This window comes from Oryx dammah, unplaced genomic scaffold (genome assembly GCF_014754425.2).
Source record: "Oryx dammah isolate SB20612 unplaced genomic scaffold, SCBI_Odam_1.1 HiC_scaffold_18, whole genome shotgun sequence".
Classification (NCBI taxonomy): Eukaryota; Metazoa; Chordata; class Mammalia; order Artiodactyla; family Bovidae; genus Oryx; species Oryx dammah.
In genome coordinates, this window is record NW_024070202.1 from 118,069,963 (window position 1) to 118,094,511 (window position 24,549).

Below are 24,549 nucleotides of genomic sequence, written 5' to 3' on the forward strand. Positions count from 1 at the left end.
CCTTCTATAAGGGGCATATAAAGACCCTTAAAAATCATATTTACACTCCTTTGTGAAACTCAAAATCCTCCACACCACAGTATCAAATAACTTCCCCACAAAATGCCTAAGAAAGGCAGAGAGCAGCAAAGCCTAACTGAGATGCAGACGCTCGCTGGGCCCCCAGTTAGTCACAGATCTCAGTCTCCTGACTTTGTAGCCTCGCTAAGCATAGTTCACATTCTACCCTCTGCAAAAGCACAAATTATGGAGTGGCCGCAGCTTCAGAGGCTGCACTCACACAGTTTCAACCGTGACTATAAACCTTGAATGCTTCACAATGCTTTTATAATCAGGGGGGAAACTTTATTTAGGCTTTGTAATTTGAAACAATTATCATCCATGTTATAAAGGAGACATCATTATTGTTGATTTCTAAATATAAAAAGTATATATACTTCTAGAATTTATCCTTCTGATCATTATGTGTCCCTTTCATGTAGTGAAAAAAACAAATTCAAATTCTCTAGAAATCAAAATTTGAAAAACGAAAGTCTGCCTTAGGCAAAAGATCACAAATCAGGAAAAATATCTATTCTACCTAACCAACACACTTAAAATGAAGATAGTCATGAAAATCTAAATAAAGAAATCTTTATCAATAAGTGAAGAAAATAGGATGATCACAAAGATTCTGAATAACAATTCATTTAGGTCTGTAATGAAACTGGTGTCTTCGTTTATGTACTGAACTTTATATATTACTATAACACATATAATTTTTTTTATTTTCCCCCACTCCCCTCTTTCCAAGAAAGTCAACATTACTGCTGATGGTCCTACCAGCCACAACTGCAGAAAGAGACAGAACCTCCACCACATTTATTTTTGTAAGAAAAATTCAGTTAACACAAAGAATTTGAGAGTTGATGGTAATATACTAGGTAACAGTATAATCACCTAAGTAAATTAAATGCAAAAACTTAAACTTATTAACCAGAATAAATGTGAAAGCTTCAGACTCAGCTCATTCTAATTATCAAATTTGCAACATATAAGACAGTTAAAGTTACTATGAGAACATTTAATTAGAAAAATAATAAAGCTACTGTACACTAAGTTGTCATTTTATTTTTGAAAACTGTAGAACTTAACAAGTTTTCAGCATTCTGCAAACATATATAAGACATACACACATAAACATCTCTTAAGAATATGGTATAATTCTGATAAAATGTTCTTAAATTAAAAATTAGGGCTAATGCACATAACATACTACTACCACCACCTTTATTATATTATATATCATTACTTATCAATTTGTAAAAGAAAAAATGTTAGCTAAATTTCTCTACTTCAGAAAACTAAAATCATATGCTCCAACACAGTAGAACCGTAAAAATCCAGAAAACTTGCAGTTTATCTAAATCAGTTGCAATGACAACTGTTTTGAAAGATATTCAATATCTATCCCCAAAAGAGGTATCTAAACAAACAAAAGCTATTTAACAATTCCAGAATACTTAATTCAAAACTCAACCCAACCAAACTGATCTGCCAGATCACCAATGGATACATTACCTTCTAGCTCCATCTGCTGGAGTCACAAAATATTTCAATACAAAATATAACACTATGAAGCAAAAAAAATCAATCACTTTTTAATCACACAGACAAAAAACTTCATTCTTTTAAATTAGAAAATTAATTCAAGTTCAGCCACATTCAATAATTTCCAAAGCGGTAAAACTAACTTAAAACCATATTTCACTGGAATTGAAGATCTAATCCAATTGCCAAAAAGTGACGTATAATAAAAAAAAAATCTAAGAAAGCATAAGCTTTAAAGGAAAGACTACAAGTTTGCTCTTGAATAGTGAGTGTTGTGAGAACCTCACAAGCATAACTTTTGCTTCTGTACTTGGAAAACAAAACAAAGAGAACAATTTTAGCAATAAGCTGTGAAACATTTTAACTTTGTTTTTAAAATTAAAAAAGCAATACGCATCTACTGTAAAAATATTATAAATGTAAACACAAAAACAAAATTTTTTATAAAATATAAATTTTCTGTATTATATAATCCTACCACTCAAAGAAAAACTTTTTTTTCAACATCTTTCTATATAAACACATATTCATCTACATCATCATCTATAATGGAGAACGCAACTCCACTGTTTGGATCTACCAAAATTTAAGCCTATTTCCTACTTAGGTTGCTTTTTATTTCACCATTATAAATAATAAATATCAAGTAACTATACAACTAGAATAATGCACATTATAATAAATGACTGAATTATTGAGACCAATTAACTAGAAATTGTTAGTAATATTTATTTAACTAAAAATGATACCTTAAAATTTAGTAAGAACTAACTTTTGATTTAATGTTTATACATAAGTAAACATGATACCTATTTTTCCTTTTTAAGTTTAATTGCTTATAATCTAAAAGTTTGAGTTTTTTGAACTTCTGTGGGTCTTGAAAATGTATAAAACAAAGATGGATTGGGGCTGTTCTTGCATCACGTCCAAAATATCATACTGGCTCTTCTTGCTTTCAAATCAAAATAAGGCACACATGCCTTGCAAAGTCAAGCCAGGTTCACTGTGGTTATCCTTCAACAGGCAGAATCTTAAAATGGTCAGTCATATTATAAATGTGTATCTTTGTCTGGTCATAAGTGGGCATAGATAGCTTAGCTGAGAGAAAATACCTCAAAAACTGAAGAATTATTTCCTTAAGGATATAACTTGATTATATCCAAAGGTATATGAAAGTTTCGTTTTCATTTTAAACTCACATACATGAAAGTATCATTTTGAAGTGGATACTTCAGTGGCATTTAGTGTGTTTACAACACTGGGCAACCAGCTACCTTCATCCAGTCCCAAAGCATTCTCATCACTCAAGAAGGGAAAGTCACTAAGCAGCTGAATGGGGGTTCATCTGGAGAATTCCGTACTTCTCCACTTACTCTCTAATAATAAAGATACAGAAAGTGAATACAATAGACACTTTCTTCTGTTTTTATTCTTTCCCTAGTTTAATTGTAATAATAAATTAGAATTAAAAATAATACAATTTTAGCTACCATTTTCCTTTGTCCTCTTAGTCCCTTTTGTACCATCCTATAATAAACTATAATCACTGGCATGTCATGGCCCACACCAAGGGAGCAATGAACCCCATCTCTCTTAGCATCCAGCTGACGGTGGCAAAGAACCCCAGCTAAAACCAGCAATGAGCAGAAGACTATCAACCTGACCCACTCCAGCTCCAGTATCATTTCTAGATTATGTTTTTGAAGAAAGTATTTTAATAATTCTCTCATTGTAGACACAGCTACATCTTACTGAAAGATAGCAATTTAGAACTAAGTTTAATATTCTATTTATTCATGTCACTAAATTTTGGCCCAGAACCCTGTAATTCCAAGGTAATACAGTTAACATGAAGCATTTCAAACACATGTCCAAGATCCAAACCCTGTATTCAAGCTAAACTGAATACATTTATAGATATCAAAGCACTGTCGACACATACTTTAGCCTCTAATCCTCATGTGATTTACACATTAAAGGCACAATCATTCCATACTGATAACTTTTCAGAATAGGCCGTTAAATTTATTTTCAAATTATGTCCACTCTAGCAAAGCATTCCTAATAATACAATTAATAACTGTGACTCATCCAATCAATGAATCTTTACTTGTCCCTGTGCAAGAACTGGGACAGGTGCCTCATGGGAGATTAAGAGAATTTAAGATATGTTCCCAGGCCTCAAAGAATTTAGCATAAATCTATTAAACATTTAACAAAAAAGACAAAAAATAATTCAAGAAAATCCCATAAATGTCACAAGACGGCAAATGATTAACACGTGAATACGGATACCATCACTGCCCTGGGGTAAGAGAAGTCATCAGACATTCGGGGACTACGAACTCTTCCTTTGAAATGACTCTACCTCCAGGGGACCCAAAACATCACCCTGGTCAGAGCAGGGGCTTGTGGAGGTCAGGGGGTCAAGGGAGTTTAGCTCAGGCTGCACACGTCTCACAGTGGGTCCCTGAACCTGTGCTGCAGTTCTTTCCCCAGGTCTGAAATGCCTAACCGGAACGGAAGTGCTCAAATGCAGGCAGAATCTCCACACAGTTCCCTGACCTGCAGAATAAGAGCTATCACCGTGAGAAAGGCCAAGCAGAAGCCACCAGAACCGCCTCTAACCTGGAAAGCATAACCCACAAGAAATCCCACATTCCTGAGGGTAAGGCGGGGAATGAGAGGGGGCTGGCTCTCACATCCCCAAGAGGGACCTTGGAGAACGACTGTAGGTTCTTAGCAGCTTAACCAGAGAGTGACTGTCGACCAGGGGGTGCTACGGTGAAGCTGCTGCAGCAGACGTGGCTTCACTGTGAGGGCAAATGAATACATGTCCTGGTGCCTGGTATGCCTGCTGCTGCTGCTGCTGCGAGTCGCTTCCGTCGTGTCCGACTCTGCGCGACCCCATGGACTGCAGCCCGCCAGGCTCTGCCGTCCCTGGGATTCTCCAGGCAAGAACACTGGGGTGGGCTGCCATTTCCTTCTCCAATGAATGAAAGTGAAAAGTGAGAGTGAAGTCGCTCAGTCGTGTCCAACTCCTAGAGACCCCACGGACTGCAGCCCACCAGGCTCCTCCGTCCATGGGATTTGCCAGGCAAGAGCACTGGAGTGGGGCGCCATTGCCTTCTCCCCTGGTATGCCTACCGATGTGACAAAAGCTTTTTTCCTCTATCCCTGGCCATGAGGCCTGCACTAGGAGGCGGGTTCTTCACCACTGGGGCCGCCTGGGAAAGCCCACCCGGGAGGCCTGCCGGAAGCCGTCTGCTTTCAGCTGGCAAAGCAAACAGCTCAGCTTCACCGTCCTGACTTCGGGGCCCAGCTCCTCCTGGCCCTAAGTCACAACTGAGTTTGAGGTATCTCCTTCACCATCCCCTTCCAGGGGACTGCACACTGCGCCACTACACAGATGTCAGTAGGCTAGTCAGACCTGGTGAGTAAGCAGCAGGAGCAACTTGAGACTTGTCGGAAGACACTCCAGGGCCCAGCGGTCTGGGTCACAGCCCTTCTGGGCTGTGGCACCTGGCCTCTCCTACGCCAAGTAGAGGTGCACTGCTCAGGGCCTTCTTGGGATTTGGAAAAGGAACATGCTCCTCGCATGGGTGCGGCCGCTCCGGCCCATTGCTGAGTGATACAGAAAGCTGCTGGTTTTGAGCAGGGCTCAAAACAAGAGAAGGTTCTGTAGCAGGCCCAGGCAGCTCTGCAGGCTGCTTTGCCCTTGGCCTTACGACCCAGCAGATCTAATGGCGCTGGAAGTGTCGGCAGCAGAGAGGATGCTGTTCAGAGCCCATGACAGACCCTGGAGGGGAATCACAGCAAGAGGCCCTTGGGATTTTGGAACAAAGTCCTGCCATCCCCCTGCAGGTAACTACTACCTTTCCTCTGAGAAAATCACTGGCTTGCTGTCAGGCTTAGTAGACACTGAACACTTAGCTGTGGCTCACCAAGTCACCATGCAACCAGAGTGGGCCGCCATGAACTGGTGGGTGTGCCAAGCCATAAAGTGGACGTGCCCAGCAACACCCAACTTCAGATGCAAGCGGTGGTCGTGCCGAGCAGGCCCTGAAGGCATGAGTAAATCACCTGAAAGTAGCCCAGACGCCACGGTCCCCACTTCCCTCCTCTAGATGGACTCTACCTGTGGCCTGGTGGGCATTCCTTCTCATCAGCTGGCAGAGGAAGACGGGGCCTGGCTCGCAGACGGGTCTGCCAAACATGCAGACACTGCCCCGGGGGGGGCGGGTGGACAGCCCTCCCTGGGACATCTACAAAGGCCAGCAGTGACGGGGAATCCTCCCAGTGGACAGGACTGTGGGCAGTGCACCTGACCGCTCACTTTGCGCAGAAACGGCCAGACACGTAATTACACATTCATACGGCCTATGGCTCAGCTGGAAGGTCGGGGACTTGGAAGGAGTGTGACTGGAAACCCGATCACAAGGAGATGTGGAGAAGAGGCATGCAGACAGCCAACTCTGAATGGGAAAAATGTGAACTGATTTGCATCCCATCAAAGGGAGACCTCAGCAGAGGAGCCTCAGAGTAGAGTGGACGGATGGCCTTGTCCTAGTCTCACAGATCCCGTTAGCCTCCACCCCGAGCCACCTGCCATCTCCCAGGGAGCTCATCAAAGAGTAGCCACGGTGCCCGGGACGGAGCTCGTGTGCGGCCGCAGCAACACGGATGTATACTCTGCCCAGCCAACCCAGCCCCTGTCACCACCGCCTCAGCTGCACCCTGGGTGCTCCCCTGTGACAGTCTGGCCCCATTAATACTTATAAATTTTAAAAAACAAAGAAGCAACATATCTAAGGTTGACGAACCTTCAACCCCAAGACAATCTAAGGAGATAAACACTCCTGGGATGTCACCTACAAGATTAAACACAACTATGAATTCAGAAGAGAAAGATAAACGTGAAGCTTTATGAAAGTCACTACAAGCAGCTCTACCAAAAAACCAGAAGCAGAAGTCAGGCTCATCAAACCCTCGAGAACAACGTCCAGCGCTGGTGGCTAGAACTTCCTAAGACCTACCACAAGAATGTATCTAGAAGCAACGGCGTAACTTAGGGGCTCCTCCTCTAGCTCCCCAACCTTTCGCAGATGTGGTTACTAGAGGTTAAAGCTACTGTTTACAGTCTACCTACTCATTCAACATGTGTTTACTGGGCTACCACTATGTGGGAAGCACTTCTCTAAGCCCTGATTCATAAACAAAACACAATGCCTGAGCTTAAAACTCTTACATTATAATCAGAAAGGCAACTAATACAAACAAATACATTTACCTCCAAGGTTAAGACTCCAGCATAAATACACAGCACATCGTGTGCTGACAGTTCTTACTTTCAGTCCATAAAAAGAATAAATAAATGGCTATGACTAGAGCACTGAAAGTTCATTAAGTATGGCATGCACTTTCTGTTTAGTAAAACTGGAAACAAAGGTCTGCTCCCTCATAATTCTGGTTAGCCTGGACTGAGACCTGCACTTCTGGGAAAGCACCTGGAGCCCAATCCTCAAAATGCGTGCAGCACAGACCGCAGCTTCATGAAGAGGGAGGCCCAAGGGAGCAGCCTCAACAAGCGTTTCTGACATGTGCCAAAGCCACGCGCAGGCATCTATGAGCTAACTGCTGGTCAGCAGCAGACTGCTGCCTACGCGTGTCCACCAGAAGTGCCGCTGGTGCTCTGAGCCGCGGCGACACAGGCCTGCTCGCCCGGCTCCCGCGCGGTGTCCCACCTTGCGCGCTGGCCTCCCAGCGCATGGCCTACTTCCTGCGTCAATTTCAGTAAAGACTTTAATTTGCTTGAGTTCAACTGCTAAGCAACAAGAACGGAGTAATTTCTCTTTGTTCACTGAACAATTAGCCCTAACTTTACTGAGTTCATGTGCTCTTCAGGGCGTCAGTGACTCATTTGTTTCCAGTTTCGAGTCTGACAGAAAGCACAAGCCCAGTGTAAAATACCCGATAGACCAAGGGGGCAAAATTCTTCTTGTCAAGAAACAGGATAAGCAGTATTAAAGGCCAACTGGGAAGGAAACATTTGCAATTAACCTGACAGTTAATACTTTAAAAATTGCAAAAATGGACACAAGAAATACAGGGGGGCAATTTACTAAAAAACAAACGCAAATGACCGATAAATGTGCTTTGTAAATGCCTACCCTCACTAGTAATTAAAGAAATGTAAATTTAAAAGGGAAAATTTCTCATCTATTGAATTCCATTAGGGTTCCATTTCATTATTTATTTAGTTATGTGTTCAGATGCACACATACAATATTCAAGGGTTTCAGTTCAGTCGCTCAGTCGTGTCCGACTCTTTGCGACCCCATGAATCGCAGCACGCCAGGCCTCCCAGTCCATCACCAACTCCCGGAGTTCACCCAGACTCACATCCATCGAGTTGGTGATACCATCCAGCCATCTCATCCTCTGTCCTCCCCTTCTCCTCCTGCCCCCAATCCCTCCCAGCATCAGAGTCTTTTCCAGTGAGTCAACTCTTTGCATGAGGTGGCCAAAGTACTGGAGTTTCAGCTTTAGCATCATTCCTTCCAAAGAAATCCCAGGGCTGATCTCCTTCAGAATGGACTGGTTGGATCTCCTTGCAGTCCAAGGGACTCTCAAGAGTCTTCTCCAACACCACAGTTCAAAAGCATCAATTCTTCAGAGCTCAGCCTTCTTCACAGTCCAACTCTCACATCCATACATGACCACTGGAAAAGCCATAGCCTTGACTAGACGGACCTTAGTCAGCAAAGTAATGTCTCTGCTTTTGAATATGCTATCTAGGTTGGTCATAACTTTTCTTCCAAGGAGCAAGCGTCTTTTAATTTCATGGCTGCAGTCCAGTATTCACAGTAATTCTCTGGGTTGTTAAACTGTAATACTAATTTTCTTCACTATAAATTTTGCTTTCCAAATTTTCTACAGAAAATATGTATTTCTTTAAACACAAACACAAAGAGGTAAGAAAAAGGTAGTTATCTGTATAAACTCTAAATGGATTAAACAGTCACGTGCAAACGAAACCATTTTTTTAAAGAACAAGAAGAAAAGGAGTATTTGTCACCTCATGAGGGGAGATCACCTTCTGAGCACAGAAACCAAAGGGAGAAAAAGGCTGGACACACAACAAGCAAGACGCCTGCAGCCTAAACCACAAAGGTGAAAAGCAAGATGGCCAGAAAACCGTATTTGCAAAAGTCTGATAAACAGCTGCTGTGCTGCACATATACAGAGAGAACATAATTCAGTATGGAAAAAGGTGAGCAAAAGACAATGAAATACAGACAAAGATATGTGTATTAGATCTTTGTATGCATTTCACAAATTAAAATGTCCTACCTCATTAAACATTTCCAGAAAATCGCAGAGCCAAGACTGAAATTCAGATCTATTTTGCTTCAAAGCAATATACCACATTGCCAAAATAAGTCATTATTTTTTAACCACATTAATTTTTAAATCAGTTTTCACTCCAATCCCAAAGAATGGCAATGCCAAAAAATGTTGAGAGCTACCATACAGCTGTGTTCATTTCACATGCTAGCAAGGTAATGTTCAAAATCCTTCAAGCTAGGCTTCCGCAGTAAATGAAAAGAGAACTTCCTGATATACAAGCTGGATTTAGAAAAGGCAGAGGAATCAGAGATCTAATTGCCAACATTCACTGGATCATAGAGAAAGCAAGGAAATTCCAGGAAAACATCTACTTCTGCTTCACTGACTATGCTAAAGCCTTTGACTGTGTGGATCACAACAAAATGGGAAAACCCTACAAGAGGTGGAAGTACCAGACCACCTACTTACCTCCCAGGAAATCTGTATGCAGGTTAGAGGGCAAGAGTCAGAGCCAGATATGAAACAATAGACTGGTTCAGAATTGGGAAGGGGGTACCTCAAGGTTGTATGTTGTCACCGGGCTTATTTTACTTCTAGGCAGAGTACATCATGCAAAATGCTGGTCTGGATGAAGCACAAGCTGAAATCAAGATTGCCAGGAGAAATAACAAAAACCTCAGATATACAGCTGATACCACTCTTACGGAAGAAAGCCAAGAGGAACAAAGAGCCTTTTGATGAAGGTAAAAGAGGAGAGTGAAAAAGCTGGCTTAAAATTCAACATTCAGAAAACGAAGATCATGGCATCTGGTCCCATCACTTTGTGGCAAATAGAAGGGGGAAAAGTGGAAACAGTGACAGATTTTATTTTCTTGAGCTCCAGAATCACAGTGGACAGTGACTGCAACTCCTTGGCAGGAAAGCTATGACCAACCTAGACAGCATATTAAAAAGCAGAGACATCACTTTGCTGACAAAGGACCACACAGTCAAAGCCATTTTCCCAGCAGTCATGTATGGATGTGAGAGTTGGACCATAAAGAAGGCTGAGTGCCGAAGAATTGATGCTTCTGAATTGTGGTACTGGAGAAGACTCTTGAGAGTCGCTTGGACAGCAAGGAGAGGAAACCAGTTAATGCTAGAGGAAATCAACCCTGGATATTCATTGGGAGGACTGAGGCCAAAGCTGAAGCTCCAATACTTCGGTCACCTGATGCAAAGAGCTGACTCACTGGAAAAGACCCTGATGCTGGGAAAGACTGAAGGCAGGAGAAGGGGGCGACAGAGGAAGAAATGGTTGGATGGCATCACCAACTCAGCCGACATGAGTATGAGCAAACTCCGCGAGACAGTGGAAGGCAGAGGAGACTGGTGTGCTGCAGGCCATGGGGCCACAAAGAGTCAGACAAAACTTACCAACCCAACCACCACAACAACAAATTTTAAAGTCTGTCCTTGACAAAACAGTTTTTCCCCCTTCTATCACACATTCTGAAATGATAAAGAAATAAACAGCAAATAATTAAAATAGAAACGATGGTAAGCTTTTGTTTTTTAAGGTCTGAAATGGAGGTTGAGTTCTGACATATCCAGATAAATCAAAATTCTCTTGCTAAATAATTAAATGAAAATGTATTTAACAAAATCACAGTATAAATGCTGCTTCCTGTAGAAAAGCTTTTCACAACTAACAATCAGACTAGTAAGTAAAATCTGATTTTCTGATTTTATGAAGGACTCAAATAGTTTACTGAAGGAAGACCCATATTTTTACGGAAAATAAGAAAGGGAAAAATTTTAAATACAGTACAGTATAAAATGAAAACACTAACTGTGATTATATTAAGACACATATACTAACCATGAATCAGGGAGCCATTCAGCCACTGAATATAGTAGTTTTGAGGAAAAGAAAGCAGGATTTCGTTGCTGATTATCGAGAAGGGTAGAAGCAAGACCGCTCCAGCCGACACTGCCAGGGTGAAGGTGCTCAGAAACAACCTGGAAGGGGACAACAGCGTCAGCAGAGGTGAACAGGCAGGGGCTGCAGAAGCCACCAGAGGCGGGCCAAGCTCTGCAGCTCCACATCCGGAAAGGGCGAGCACGCGCCTCACCGGGTATGTGCAGTTGGAAGACAAACGGCGTACATACGGTCCCAGAAGTTAACCTAGACCAACTCTAAACTCACCTGTGGAAAGACCACTGAGCCCACCAAGTGGGCCTAAAGCAGACATAGGCTGGAGACAGCGTGCTTCACACGCTGATGGAGGATAAACGGAGTGTCATTCCTCTTTCAAATTCAAGCATTTATTTCACAACTGCAGTTAATTAACAATGCTGGCAATATATGCTAGGAGCAACGCAACAACCGTTTCAGGTGAAAAATACTTGTGAAAACTGTATGAAAAATGACTTAAGCTAAAATGGTCATTTCTGGAAGAAAAACTTCCAAAGCCACTGGTCTACTATCTGTTCAAATAGGTGAAGGTTAAATAAACTGTATAATAAATTGTAGGAAACTATTTAACAATATTTAGAAGATGATTTTGTCATTTTTTAAAATAGGATAGCTCAAAATGTGTAATATGGAAAATGTCTAAAAGTTAAAAAGAAAAAGCACAGACAATAAATATAAACCATGCTCTCTCTCCCATCCCTCTCCTCCAACATGTATACTTTCACACAGGGAAAGAGGTACATTAAAAAAAAATCTAGCACAATATATAACAACTCCTAGGAGAGGGCCCATAAGGGGCTTTCACTTTCTTAGTTATACACATCCAAAATGCTTAAAATTTTAATATCTAATTTTTAAAGTTTTTTGAAGACTATAAAGACAAAGGAAAATGGAACCTCCCTCATTAAAATTAGAGATGAAATTTTAATTTAATATCCATTCCATTAAATTTAATGTAGAAAGAATGTGAAAATACATGTAAGGGAAAAAAAATCATACAAAATGCGCAAAACACATCTAATAGAGTAACTTTGAGGCCAGTGCCATCTTGTGGCAACCAAGAGAAGTGTTTTCCTACTTAAAAGCCAAAGATAACCTCCCCTGTTTAGCAAATGACTGATAAATTTTTAATGTACACATATGATACATGTCAAAAATACAATTCAACTCTGGCACAGGAGAAGGCTTACCAAGTGGTTTTGCTGGATATTCAGCCGGTTTGCTGGGAAAAGCGGGGCCCCATCTCCACCTCAGTGTACTGCCAGCTGGGGCACCTACCCCCCAGCTGACCTCCTGTGACCTCATCTCTGTCCTCCACCTGTGACGGCCACCTCTGCTCCCTCCTTCGCACCCACAGGCCCTGCCCCCAGGCCCTGCACGAGACTCCCAACCCACCCTCCCAAGCCCCCCAGCCACGACAGGGCCCACACACTGTCAGGCTCACCCGCCCTCCTCACAGGGAGCGGGTCTCAGGCTCCGTGTGTCGGGCAGTTGGCCCTCTCCCTCGGGGCCCCTCTGCGTCCTCTGCCCCATGAAGCCTTGCCAGCCCCTCTGCCTCTTGACCCTCAGCACACTGGCCAGCAACCCAGCTGTAAAGGCCCACCGTGGCTTCCAAGCCTAAAGCAAGGAGGTGTATGTGGCCAAGGACTAAGTGTATGAGGACACGCAAATGGTTTGAAATCAAAAAGTTACCCAGAAATCCTGAATATATAGTCACTGTAAATATAGCAGTGGACCTTACATCAAAAACCTTCTAGAAGGTACTGTGACTGGCCTTAGAGATACAAAACAGGGTCATACCATCTGCTGCCCTTGAGTGGCCAGAACCATCCATAAGAGGCTGGTGCGGCACAGCTAAATGCCAACAAGGGGTCCTCAAAGCAGGGCCCAGGGTCAAGCCAGAAAATGCAGACATGGTGGCTGCTCACACAACTGCAGAAGCGTTCCTCAGAACTGAAGGCAGTTCTAGAAACAGCGCCTTCTGAACTGCAACAGACTCTGGCGACAAAGCCAGCAGGACTTCCTGGTGTGGGCTGAGAGTGGCTAAGGGACGGCCAAGACCTTCTGCTGGCTCCTCAAGCAAGCAAATTTCAACAGGTAATCAGTCCACAATGACCCACGTGTTTGCTTACATGTACTTTCTTGAAAAAGCTGCTATAATACTTTAAAGTTGCTGTAATACTTTAGGTGAATTTTTTCCATATTTCTGCCCACAGGGCAGTATTAAGGTTTGAAAATTCATGACTCTAGAATTAGAAACAGGAGAACTGGACATTAAGATACGTACGAAATCTTGTTGACTATGGCATCTTCATCTTCTTGTTCATCTGCAAAAACGTTCAAGGCATTAATATTTTTATCTTCCAACAAAATGCTTCATTAATTTAATAAAACATAAAATATAAACCTGAAGAAGCAATTTTCCAACTCTAATCTCACTAAATCAGATAGGACAGAATACGGGTAAAGAACAGCAAGAGTCTTGTGACTGATCAATCCTGATTAACAAACTCCCATACGTAAATCAAAGTCTTCCAAACCTTCAGTGCTCAGGGAAATAAAGCTCAGTAGAGCCTTGGAACCACACTCAAGTTGACTGTTACAGGAAGTCAGTGAAACTGCTGATGGATGAAATTTCTTGGTTGATAATGTGTGTCAGCAGCTCAGTTGTGTCCAATCCCTTGTGACCCCGTAGACTGCGGGCCGCCAGGCTCCTCTGTCCATGGGATTCTCCAAGCAAGAACACTGGAGTGGGTTGCCATTCCCTGCTCCAGGGGATCTTCCTGACCCAGGGATCAAACTCACATCTCCTGCATTGCAGGCAAATTCTTTACCATCTGAGGCACCAGGGAAGCCCCTGGTTAATAATAGCCAAAAAAAAAAAAAAATTTATTATGAAATTAAAATTCAGAATCTTAGAACTCACACACTTTTCTATACTTTGAGCCTATTGTTAGTAGTGGTGAGAATGCGGATTTTACCCGAAACCACCCTGTACACCCCTGCCTTGACACTGCGTCATTTTGTTCCAGTTACAGACAGAAATACACTATGCTGTGTGTCTTTCTCAAGGAGCAGATGGCCCTTGCTCTGGTGCTTCCTCACCCTACCCTCTCCCTCTCTCATGGCGGTTGGCCATCTTTTTAGTCCTCCCACATAATCTTACCAGCTAAGGAAACTATGATCCAATTACAAAAATATTACACAACACCCCAGCCCTTCTTTCTCCTCAATACCTCACTGGGGTTGTCCTCAAAGGCTCTCTGTGTGGGTCTCCGGAATTCTGAGTACCCACCGGCTTCAGTGACAATGGCGTATTTGGGCCATTCTCTTAGTCCAAACTCTATTCTTAATTACTGGCTGCCCAAAATACTTCTACAACCAGAGGGACCACAAAGTACCAATTGTCACAATTAATTTTTATATTGTTGTACCTACATCTAATCAACCACAGAATCCTGCAGAGTGTTTTAACAGCTTCACATCCGTTTCAGTTCTATCGCCAATTCTCTACCCACCAGGTCCAGGGTCTTCATTACTCTCCTGTGGAAACGCCTAGTAGATCTCCAGTTTCCCTGCTTATCACCCCCGAACCCCCTCTAAGCAATGCCCTGTTCACTCATTCTCTCTCTCTCCCTTGTTCAATGCACACAGTCTATGAAGCTTGACGCCAAGACATCTTTTAAAGCAGCTAAGATACTGTCTTGGACCCCAGTTCTTCAAAATTTTGAGAGATTAAGGAATCCAAAGAGTATTTCAGTCCAGTCACAAAGCCAAGCAGTGCACTACAGCAAGCACTATTTCCTGATTTCTTTGAAAATTCTGAAAGTTGAATATGGTAACATAAGGAATCTTTAATATATGAAATCCTTAAATATTCACATGGGACCTACTATTAGCCTTGCATTACAAGTAGAAATCTTGTGATTTCAAAGAAGTAGCTCAAATTTAACAGAAGTCAGTAACTAGTTATTTTATTTAAAAAAAACAATGGTTACTTACAAAACTCTGGCATAAAAATCTGTGAATAAATCAGCACAAAATTCATTTTTAAAAAAGATATAATGGTCCCCCAGTGAGGTAAGGATACATATGAAAAAATAAAAGAATAACATGATACATAATTGAATGTTACACGGTATTATGCATACGTGCTAAGTCGGTTGGTCACACTGGACTCTGCGACCCTGTGGACTATAGCCCACCGGAATCCCCTTGGCTCCTCTGTCCAAGGGGGATTCTCCAGACAAGCACACTGGAGTGCCACGCCCTCCTCCAGGGGAGCTTCCTGACCCGGGAATCGAACCTTGTCTCTCTACATCTCTGCACTGGCAGGCGGGTTCTTCACCACTAGCACCATCTGGGTATTATGGACACTCTAAATTCTACACCACTTTAGAAAGAAACAATATTCTGGTAGTGACAGAAAGAATGGGGTGGGGGTGACAGGGGTGAGTACGTTCAAATTCAGACCTGAGGAACCAAACATCCTCATAAACTCTGGAATTTCCCAGACACTGAAGAGCCCTGGGCTATTCTTAGTTGAATGTAAGAATGAGGATAAACAAGGGCTCAGGGCTACGAAGTAGACCTGGGTCTGACTACTGAGCCTGCAAGCAGTCAGATTCCCTGAGGTTATTTTCAGTGCTCTTAGTGTCAGGCCACTGCTTGCTGCAGTCACAGGCATAATGAAGACACTAGCCGTGCGGACGGGTGCCGCGCGGCCACGGACAGGTCTAGACCGCATGGCACTAGAGCTGCCGTCAGCGGGTGTCTGCTCACCTGACTTTCTCTTGTACCTCGTGATGACGACGTAGGACACGACGTAGAGAACAGCGAAGAGGAGGAAGCAGATCTGAAACGGAACGTCCAGCACAGTCACAGTGTTTCATACCTTCTAAGTAAACCGGAATACGTCTTTGGTATTTATAAGGAAAAAGAATTTAATCTATCACATAGTAAAAATTTGAGCTAATAAAAAGTATTATGAAGTATTAACTTATACAAGCTAGTCGGCTCAGTTTAAAATCATTCCAGAAAAAAAGCCCAATGAACATTTTTCTTTTCATAAATTGACCAAGTTGTTTTAAAGTCATGGAACTATTATTAAGAACGAGACCATCACTGACAATTTTGAAAAGTACACTCATGAGATGCTCCTATCCCCACCAAATATTAAAACACACTCTGAAGTTTCAATGACATTTAAAGAGTATGCCGGCACCAACACCTGACAATCAATGGGAGAGATTCAGTTATAGGAAAATGTGGGCGTCCCTGGTGTTACAGCGGATAAGAATCTGCCTGCCAGTGCAGGCGACATGGTTCGATACCTGGTCCAGGAGACACAGGCGCCGTGGAGGAGCTAAGCCCACACACCCGCACTGCTGAGCCCTCGCTCTCGGGCCCCGGGGCTGCGAGTCCCAAGCCGGTGCACCAGAGGCTGCGAGGCCCAGCCACTGAGCCCGTGTGCTGCGACCACTGGAGCCGGTGCCCCGGGAGTCCACGCTCCACGAGAGGAGCCACCACGAGGAAAAGCCTGTCGGCCACAACGAGCGGCAGCCCCTGCTCACTGCAGCTAGAGAAAGCCCATGCAGAGCACCGAAGAGCCCCACACACAGCCAGAATCAAGACAGGATCTTTTTTAACTTTTTTAAATTTAGGTACCATGGTTATACATACAAGAGGCCTCACAAATCAATGTGGGGGTGAGGATTATTCAATAATTACACCACATGTCAAAACAAACAGCAGTTGCACAAAAAAAGTTTTTCAATATTAAAGTCCTTTTAATTTCTATCTTATCAAGGGTATGGCAGGCAAAAAAGGATGGGTGAAGGAACGGGAGACCTCATGAGAGTTAACGGCCAAGTATGCTTGAAATAAAGGCTTAATGGAACTGTGGACCACACCAGAAATATTTTGAAGACTTTCAAATGAAACCATTCCAGAGGATGATAAAGCCGAGAGATCTCCCTTGTATGTGGATTTCTGAAGAAGGGCTGGAGGCCATAAGACGAAGAATGACCTTGGTCTAGGCAGTAAACAGCCGCGCAGCAGGGCAGTGACAGGATCTGACATACTGCAAAGGGTTTAGTCCGGTTACACGTGGAAAATACACTAGGAAGGGGAAACAGCAGGAGCAGGGAGAACAATCAGGAGTTACTCGACAATCCAGAGGAGAGGTCGCGTAGACTCTGCGGTGGCGGTGATGAGGCAGGAGGTTCTGAGAGCAGGCCTGACAGGACTTGCAGGGATGAGCATCGGGCTCTCGGCCTGAGAAACTGCAAAGGGAGAGCCGCCGTTGCCCGAGTCAGGGAAGATCACGGGAGGAGCAGTTTGGGGGTAGAAACAGGAAGGCGAGATTACACTGCTGAACGCGCAGCCGGATATAAAAATCTGCACAGTCCAGTGGGAGGCTCCAGGCTCGGGGCGAGAAAAGGCTCAGCAGCAGGAGACAGCACTTACCGCCGGGCGACCGAGCGCGCTGCCCACCGCAGTGGGGGTGCACCGCGGGAGAGAGGCCGAGCGCAGAGCCCCGGCGCCCGGCACGGGGAGCCAGCCCGACACAAGGACACGGCGAGGGCTGCCGGAGAAGCAGCGGCGGAGAGGCCCAGGCGCCAAAGGCCAAGTGGAGAGCTTATCTAGGAAGACAGAACCAGCGACCGTGCCCAGTGCTGCTGACGGGTCAGGTAAGATGAGGGCTGAGGGCTGACAACCGGGCTTCGCAGCATGGAGGTCATGGGCGACCTTGACAAGAGCGGTCCCTCTGGAAGGGTGGAGACGAAACCCTGACTGAAATGAAATGGATCAAGAAGGGAGAAAACCTGGAACAAAATGCAAGTGGTTCCTTTCAGGAGTTCTATAATAAAGGGCAGCAAACCAAGGCAATGTGAAACAGACTCTCGAGAGGGATTTCCTTAAGATGAGAGCAGTTACACAACTGTTGGAATGATCTACCGCTTACTCACTGATGCAGGAAAGGCCGAAGCTCTGAAGAAAGGCATTCGAGCTGAGGGGCCACAGACACGCATTTATGCGCAGTGAAGGGAGGAGGAGACGCAGGGGCCGAGGGCACCCGAGTCCCGCGGCAGGTGGCAGGGAGACGGCGGCAGCGGCGCGGGCGGCTTCCGTTTTCTCAGTGAAAGAGAAGCAAGCACATCAAATGAACCGCCCATGAGGGTGGGACAGACATACACACGGCACACAGGATGGTCGGACGTAAACGCCGTGGAGAACACCACAGAGGTGGCGTTCAAAGTTTAAACAAACGTGTCAAGAAATGGTCTTTAACGTTCCAGGCAAGCCCAAGCCAAAACTCGAAGCAACACAGGAAGCCCGACGATGTTACACAACGTGAGACGAGAGCCTGATCCTCCGATGCTGAGCTCCCAGGAACCATCACAGGCGTGAAGACTCTAACAGGTACCTGTCTCGCTGTCTTCTCCCTGTTCACTGAACCCATGGCAGGCAAGGCGCAAGCGGGGAAGCTGGAAGCCAATTCAGGGAGTCGCGGGAACCACAGGCACGCTCCCGCTCTCCTGACCGGCAGAGCAGCCGCAGCAGCCGCAGCAGCAGGCGTGTCCTCGTGGCGGACCCAGCAGATGCGCCGTAACGCGGGCGTGACGCACCACAAGGGCTTGTTCAGGAGGGGCTCATCCACGCTTTCCGAACGACAGTGGCCGGCGGTCAGGCGGGCCCATCATGGTGTGCACGTGCAGAGCTCTAAGTGAGCTCAGCTGTTACACAAGCACGTGTCTACACAACGTGGGGCCAGAAAGCCTGACCACCGCCACCTGGCCAACTGCCCTCTCTCCCTACGTTCCACCCCCTCAGGGCCTCTCACTTCACAATCTACATGCAGCCTGTCTTCCGCAGTCTTCCCCTGGCGAGGAACCCGGACCTTTCAGGACACGGCCTTCAGGGTACACTGCTCCAGGTCTGGGACGGGCCTTCAGAGTACACACCGCTCCAGGTCTGGGACAGGCCTCCACAGGACGCCTCTGCACCAATCAGCCCACGTTTGTATCCGTGTACATGGGCTTCCCTTGTAGCTCACTTGGTAAAGAATCTGCCTGCAATGCAGGAGACCCAGGTTCGATTTCTAGGTTGGGAAGATGCCCTGGAAAAGGAAATGGCAATCCACTCCAGTAGCCTTGCCGGGAACATCTCACGGACAGAGAAGCCTGATGGGCTGCAGCCTATGGGGGAGCAAAGAGTCGGGCACGACTGAGTGACTAGCACTTTTCCCAGAAGGCACCCCTCCCAGCTCAGGCCCTCTTCGGGCAAGACGGGGTCTCCCATGCTACCCTCTACTTCTCTCCGTAAGGACCCACTAAACCCTCCACAGGCACCAGGCCCACTCCTTCACCTTCAAAGAGGGGCTTTCTGCGGCATTCACGGCGCACATCACGAGTCTGTATCTTCGGGGTCACAGCCCACATGGCGAGCTCATGTTCCCGCCCAGCCTCTCGCTGCGGGCGCCGACACTGCCGCTCCACTGGGCCGCACCACGGGCCTCACCAACAAGCAGCGGCCTGCAGTCCCGTGAAGTTCCACAGCCTCTGTCTCAGTGAGGGGAGAGTGCTTATAGACGCCAACCATTCCATTTCATCCCCAGAACAAATGATACTGTCCACCCCTGTGCTCAGATTCACAAAAGCCGTGCTGCCAAGGGTTCCCCTCGCCTTTGCCGAAACCACTTACCCAAGTCGACCCGCTCCGGCTGAGTGCGTGGTCGGCACATCGCGAGCCCGGCCACCCTGGGGGCCACCTGAGGACGCCCCTCGAGGACGCCCCTTGGGCCACAGGCTTCTCACGCTTTCCCTTCTGCTGCGCCACAACCTCGCTGCCGACCGGGGGCCCGCGGGCCGCCCAACGCTCACGGCTGTCGTCGCCCACGGCTTCCCTGTCGGAGGAGCTGGGTCCTCAGGGCCGTGCACCTCGTGCCCCAGTGCACACAGGCGCTGCCCCAGCGAGTCTCTGCAACTGGTGCAGCCGCGCAGCATCGCAGAGGGCACCGTCCAAACCCGCCTTCCGGCCGGTCGGGAAGATCCACCTCAGAGTGCCAGCAAGAGAGTTCACTTTAGACAGGCTGGTAAGGAGTCCACATGAGGCCCCTTTAAGGAGGAGGCAAACATTCTTTCTATTTCACATTCTTCTACCTTAGACACGTGGGCCTCGTAGGCAGCAGTATCTCTTGTTCAAGGACAGGCTTCTGCTCCTTAAGGGAGACAGTCTGGGTAAAGCCTCCGCAGCCTTGGGCCCTGGGTTAACCGGTTCCTTCTGGCTAATCCTGTGTTGGTGTCATCCCAGGATGTATGTTACAGGAAAGCATCTGGGCAAAACTTTTACAGCCTTCAGGTACTTTTCTACTCTCAGCAGCTAGCAGAAAAGCACAGAACGCTCTGCTTAAACTAGCAAGGCAGGTGACCTTCCCACCCCCTTCTTCGGTCTATGTCAGCAGCTTTTTCTGCCACTGTCACTTTAATAAAGTTTCTACCACACAAAGCTCTGAGTGACTGAGACCGTCTTTGGTCCCAGAGTTAAATCTCCTCCGGAGACCAAAATTGGGTGGGAAACCGTTCACTGCACGCATAAGCTGTCACTACCATCTTGGAGGCTTCTCCGGGATCCCAAGACAAGGTACAGCTATCATTTTCGGGGCTAAGCTATAATCCACCACCATGAGAAGTCCGTGCCACCTCGCTGAGCAAACGGGAACTCCCCGCCTACAGCACCTTTTGAATGGTAGCCAGTGAGCCGTCCGCTGCTCCCCGTCTCCCAGCAGGGGCCGTGCCGAGGGGGCCGCGGCCACCTGGTGCCACACCCGCTGTTGCGGCCGCTGGTGGCCTCCGTCCACTGGCGCCTCGGGCAGCTCCACCTGCTGGCTGCCGTGCTGACCATGCCAACCGCCTCGCGGTTCACACTGTGCGCTGAGCCCAGGGCGGGCGCGGCGCAAGCGGGGAGGCTGGGGAGACCCGAGGAGCGGCAGGCACTGCAGACACGCCCATCCTCTAATGGCCGCCCAGCAAGCGCAGGCAGCCATGCTGCACTTTCTCGGGGCTGACCTGCCACATCGCAGCCATAACGCGCACACAGGGCTCTTCAGCTGGAGCTTCCACATGCTCAGAGGACAAGAGCGGCCCGTGACCCAGGGGTGCATCACGCCGCGCCCGTGCAGTGCTGTGAGCGCTCCAGGCTGTTACACAACCAGGTACTCACAAAACGGGCGAGAGCGAGGGGCTGTGGGGCAGAGAGCCCGACATCACAACCTGGCCAACCAGTTCCTCTTTCCCTCCCATACCCTGCTCTCTGTCCTCCCCTTTACGGCCTCCACTTGTGGACTTCCACTTTTCACCACCACTCACTCACTCTTCCAACCACTTAGCTCACTTCACACCCACTGACCAATTCAAAGCACTTCTGGCGGCAGGCGGTGATGAACCGACAGCCAAACCACGCTTCACGGTTTCACCTGCCCTCTAAGTAGCACTCTGACATCAGCGATCTTCCTCCTTCTCTGACTCTTCTCCCAGACTCCATCACTAACTGGCTTCCCTTTTCCTGCTGGCCTTTAAATATTTTTCTTGTCTATAATTTCTGAGTAGAGCCAGAATCTTCTCCCAGGGTTTTAACCACCAACCCTCAGAAACCCCTAGACCACTGTTTGAGAACCACTGGTTTAGGGCATCAGCAAGAGTGAGTGAAATAATGGGCCATAAAAGCTAAGTAGATTTGGGAGAAAAGTGAACCCAAGTGACAGATAGGAGTGGACATGCCAATCCACTGAGGTTCCCGGGAAAGAAGCAGCTGCAAAAAAAGGACTTGCCCAAGGAAGTTGGAAGAATAGAAAGCCGTGATTAAAGCATGCTTTAGGATTTTTTAAAATTAGTAAGTAAAGCTGGTAGTAGAAGAGTCGTTTCAGGAGTCCCAAGATGTTTGTGCAGCAAAGTGGTACATGAGAAGTCACGAACGTTAATGGACAAACAGAAATCGAGGAACCAAAATGCATGGCCTGAGATGGACAAGACTAACGGAAAGCAACCCCTCTGAGAGCAGAGTAAGGCTAACAATTATAAAAACAAACGGACATTTTACTACTTTGGAAATAAAAGCTTCTATGAATATAAACTGTATAAGACTGGAACAAAACAGTCACAGAACTGGTCAGACTACTTCTCTAGCTCCAAAGACGGGTCCAGGAGCAAGTGCTCCTTCTCAAATGAGCACATCTTTAGCAGAGACAGACCCACAGGGACGGGTAAAATGAGAACAAGGCACGGCGGGGCCTCCTATTCTCCTCCCTCCAGGGGGACAAAAGGAAATACCTAACCAAAAAAGGGGGCACTGCAGCTCCTCGCCTCGAGAGGTGAGGCGTGCCGGCAGGGGGACAAAAAGAGAAAAAAAGGGGGCACCGCAGCTCCTCGCCTCAAGAGGTGAGGCGTGCCGGCAGAAAGGGAGAGGATGGCTCCGAGGGCCCTCTGAGGAGACAGAGCTCCTCTCCCCAGACAGGGAGGGGAGCACAGGGCTAGCCGAGCCTGCAGCAGCGGCACGCACGGGGGCCCGCGGCCTCAGTCCTGATGATGAGCAAGAATGGCCAGGCATCTGGAAGCTGAGTTCCCAGCCACAGGTGACCTAATAGAGGTATTCATAAAGTCTGCTTTATATCACTTCAGCTTTTGGAAAGGTAAAAAAAGTGAAAAGCGAACATCTCCTTCAGCTCAGCATGTCTTACTGAGCTATACAGAGGCGGTGTCCACCCCAGCCGTGAGCAGCCCCACCCAGCTCCTGCCTCCCCGGGGACCACAGTCAGCATCCCAGCATTGAGCCATCAAGGCTGTGAACGGTGTCTATGAGTATCTGGGCTTCATCGGTTTATTCTGTGTGTCTGTGAGCAAGTGACTGCTTCTCTGTTCTGTGCCATTTCAGCTTAGGAAGGCTTTCCTAGGACACTCATCTTTCACATGTTGGGAAAAATCTATAATATTAAATTGTTACAAGCAAATATACTTAAATTCCAGGTGTAAGATTTGAACCTAAATTCAAACTAGTGCATTAGAATCAAACTGTACTACAAGTCTTTCATTTAAGACTTGACGGGCTTCAGCTAATTTAAGATGACTATAGGCATAAACATCGTTTAAGAGTAATGGGTACAAATGGCCTCAAGGAGAGCTACCACTGAAGGGTTTCTAACAAAATCCTGGGAGAGGAGACAAGTAAACTGTAACTAAGCCAATAGTCTCATTCTACAGCAGAGCCAGCAGACCTGGCTTTATCTTAAAGTTGTGAAATCAGAAATCAGAGATGCTTAGTATCCTTTAAGTGAACCAAACAGTAACTAAAATTAAAAGTATAATGCTTTCAAATTACCTTAAGAGCCAGACTATGTAGTGAAACACAAGAAAACACAGTTACGAAAATAATAACATAATAAAGATGAAAATATTAAAATCATAATTGTAAATAAAACAAACTACTAAAAGGAAACTCTCAGATTAAGACATAGCTAAAATAAAGTGACTCCGAGGGATGAAGGCAAAACAATAAACAGAGACATACCAAGCAGATGCTAACAACAAAGTTAAAATGTCACATTCTTTTCCCCTCAGACAAGGCTGCATTAAGACAAACTGGGGCACTCTGTCCACAATGGGATAACCCATAACGAGGAAGCAATCTCCATGCACCAAAAGGCGCAGCACCAAGATACACTTTTAAAACTAAACATGCAACGAGTAATGAAGCACTGCTCTGCGAGCATGCTAAATCAGTCAGCCGTGGCCGACTCTCTGTGAGCCCATGGACTGTGGCCCGCCAGGCTCCTCTGTCCGTGGGGATTCTCCAGGCAAGAGTACTGGAGTGGGCTGCCACGCCCTCCTCCAGGGGACCGTCCCGACCCAGGACTGCACCCGGCCAATGCGCCCGGCAGGCGGCTTGTCTGAGCCACCAGGGAAGCGCGAAGTGCCCCCACTCTGGCACACCACTTCCCAAGCCCCTCACAGCCAGCAGAGAATTCTGGCCCCGTGGACTTGCCTATTTTGGATATTTCATACAGAAGAATCATACAATATCTGACTTTTTGTGTCTGGCTTCTTTCACTAAGCATGTTTTCAAAGTTAATTCATGTTGCAACATGTATAAATACATCATTCCTTCAGACTTTCTCTGATGCTGGGAGGGATTCGGGGCAGGAGGAAAAGGGGATGACAGAGGATGAGATGGCTGGATGGCATCACGGACTCGATGGACGTGAGTGTGAGTGAACTCCGGCAGTTGGTGATGGACACGGAGGCCTGGCGTGCTGTGATTCATGGGGTCGCAGAGAGTCGGACACGACAGAGCAAACGAACTGAACTGAAACCCCTACTTGATGAAAAACACATTGTATTCTTGTTGCTAGCAGCTGCAAGCATTCTGCTCAGATATACTTGCATATGTACACAAGGATGTATGTACAAAGATGTTTATTGCCTCACTGTAATTGCAACAAGCACCTTTCAAAACAGAGACATCAAAATGGCCAGCGCTCTATTTCCACACTTAATCTGAATACAAAGCACATGCTGACATCCAGTCTCACAGCAACTTACTAGGCCTATCACAATAAACTGCCCAAGGCCTTTCAACTTGTGCTTCAACAAAGAAGA

General features: G+C 46.3%; 1 protein-coding gene across 3 annotated transcripts in view; it reads right to left on the reverse strand.

Annotated features, from left to right (window-relative positions):
* Positions 1 to 24,549, reverse strand: part of LMBR1 (limb development membrane protein 1) — a 133,007-nt gene that overhangs the window by 95,169 nt on the left and 13,289 nt on the right. For 2 of the 3 annotated variants that reach the window (XM_040260208.1, XM_040260210.1), the window contains exons 2-4: positions 15,680 to 15,752; positions 13,185 to 13,224; positions 10,802 to 10,941 (exon numbers count right to left, since the gene is read on the reverse strand). The exons of the other annotated variant lie outside the window; for it this stretch is intronic. In XM_040260208.1, coding sequence (XP_040116142.1) covers positions 10,802 to 10,941; positions 13,185 to 13,224; positions 15,680 to 15,752 — 253 coding nt within the window. The remainder of the gene's footprint in view (positions 1 to 10,801; positions 10,942 to 13,184; positions 13,225 to 15,679; positions 15,753 to 24,549) is intronic. 3 annotated transcript variants of the gene reach the window in all.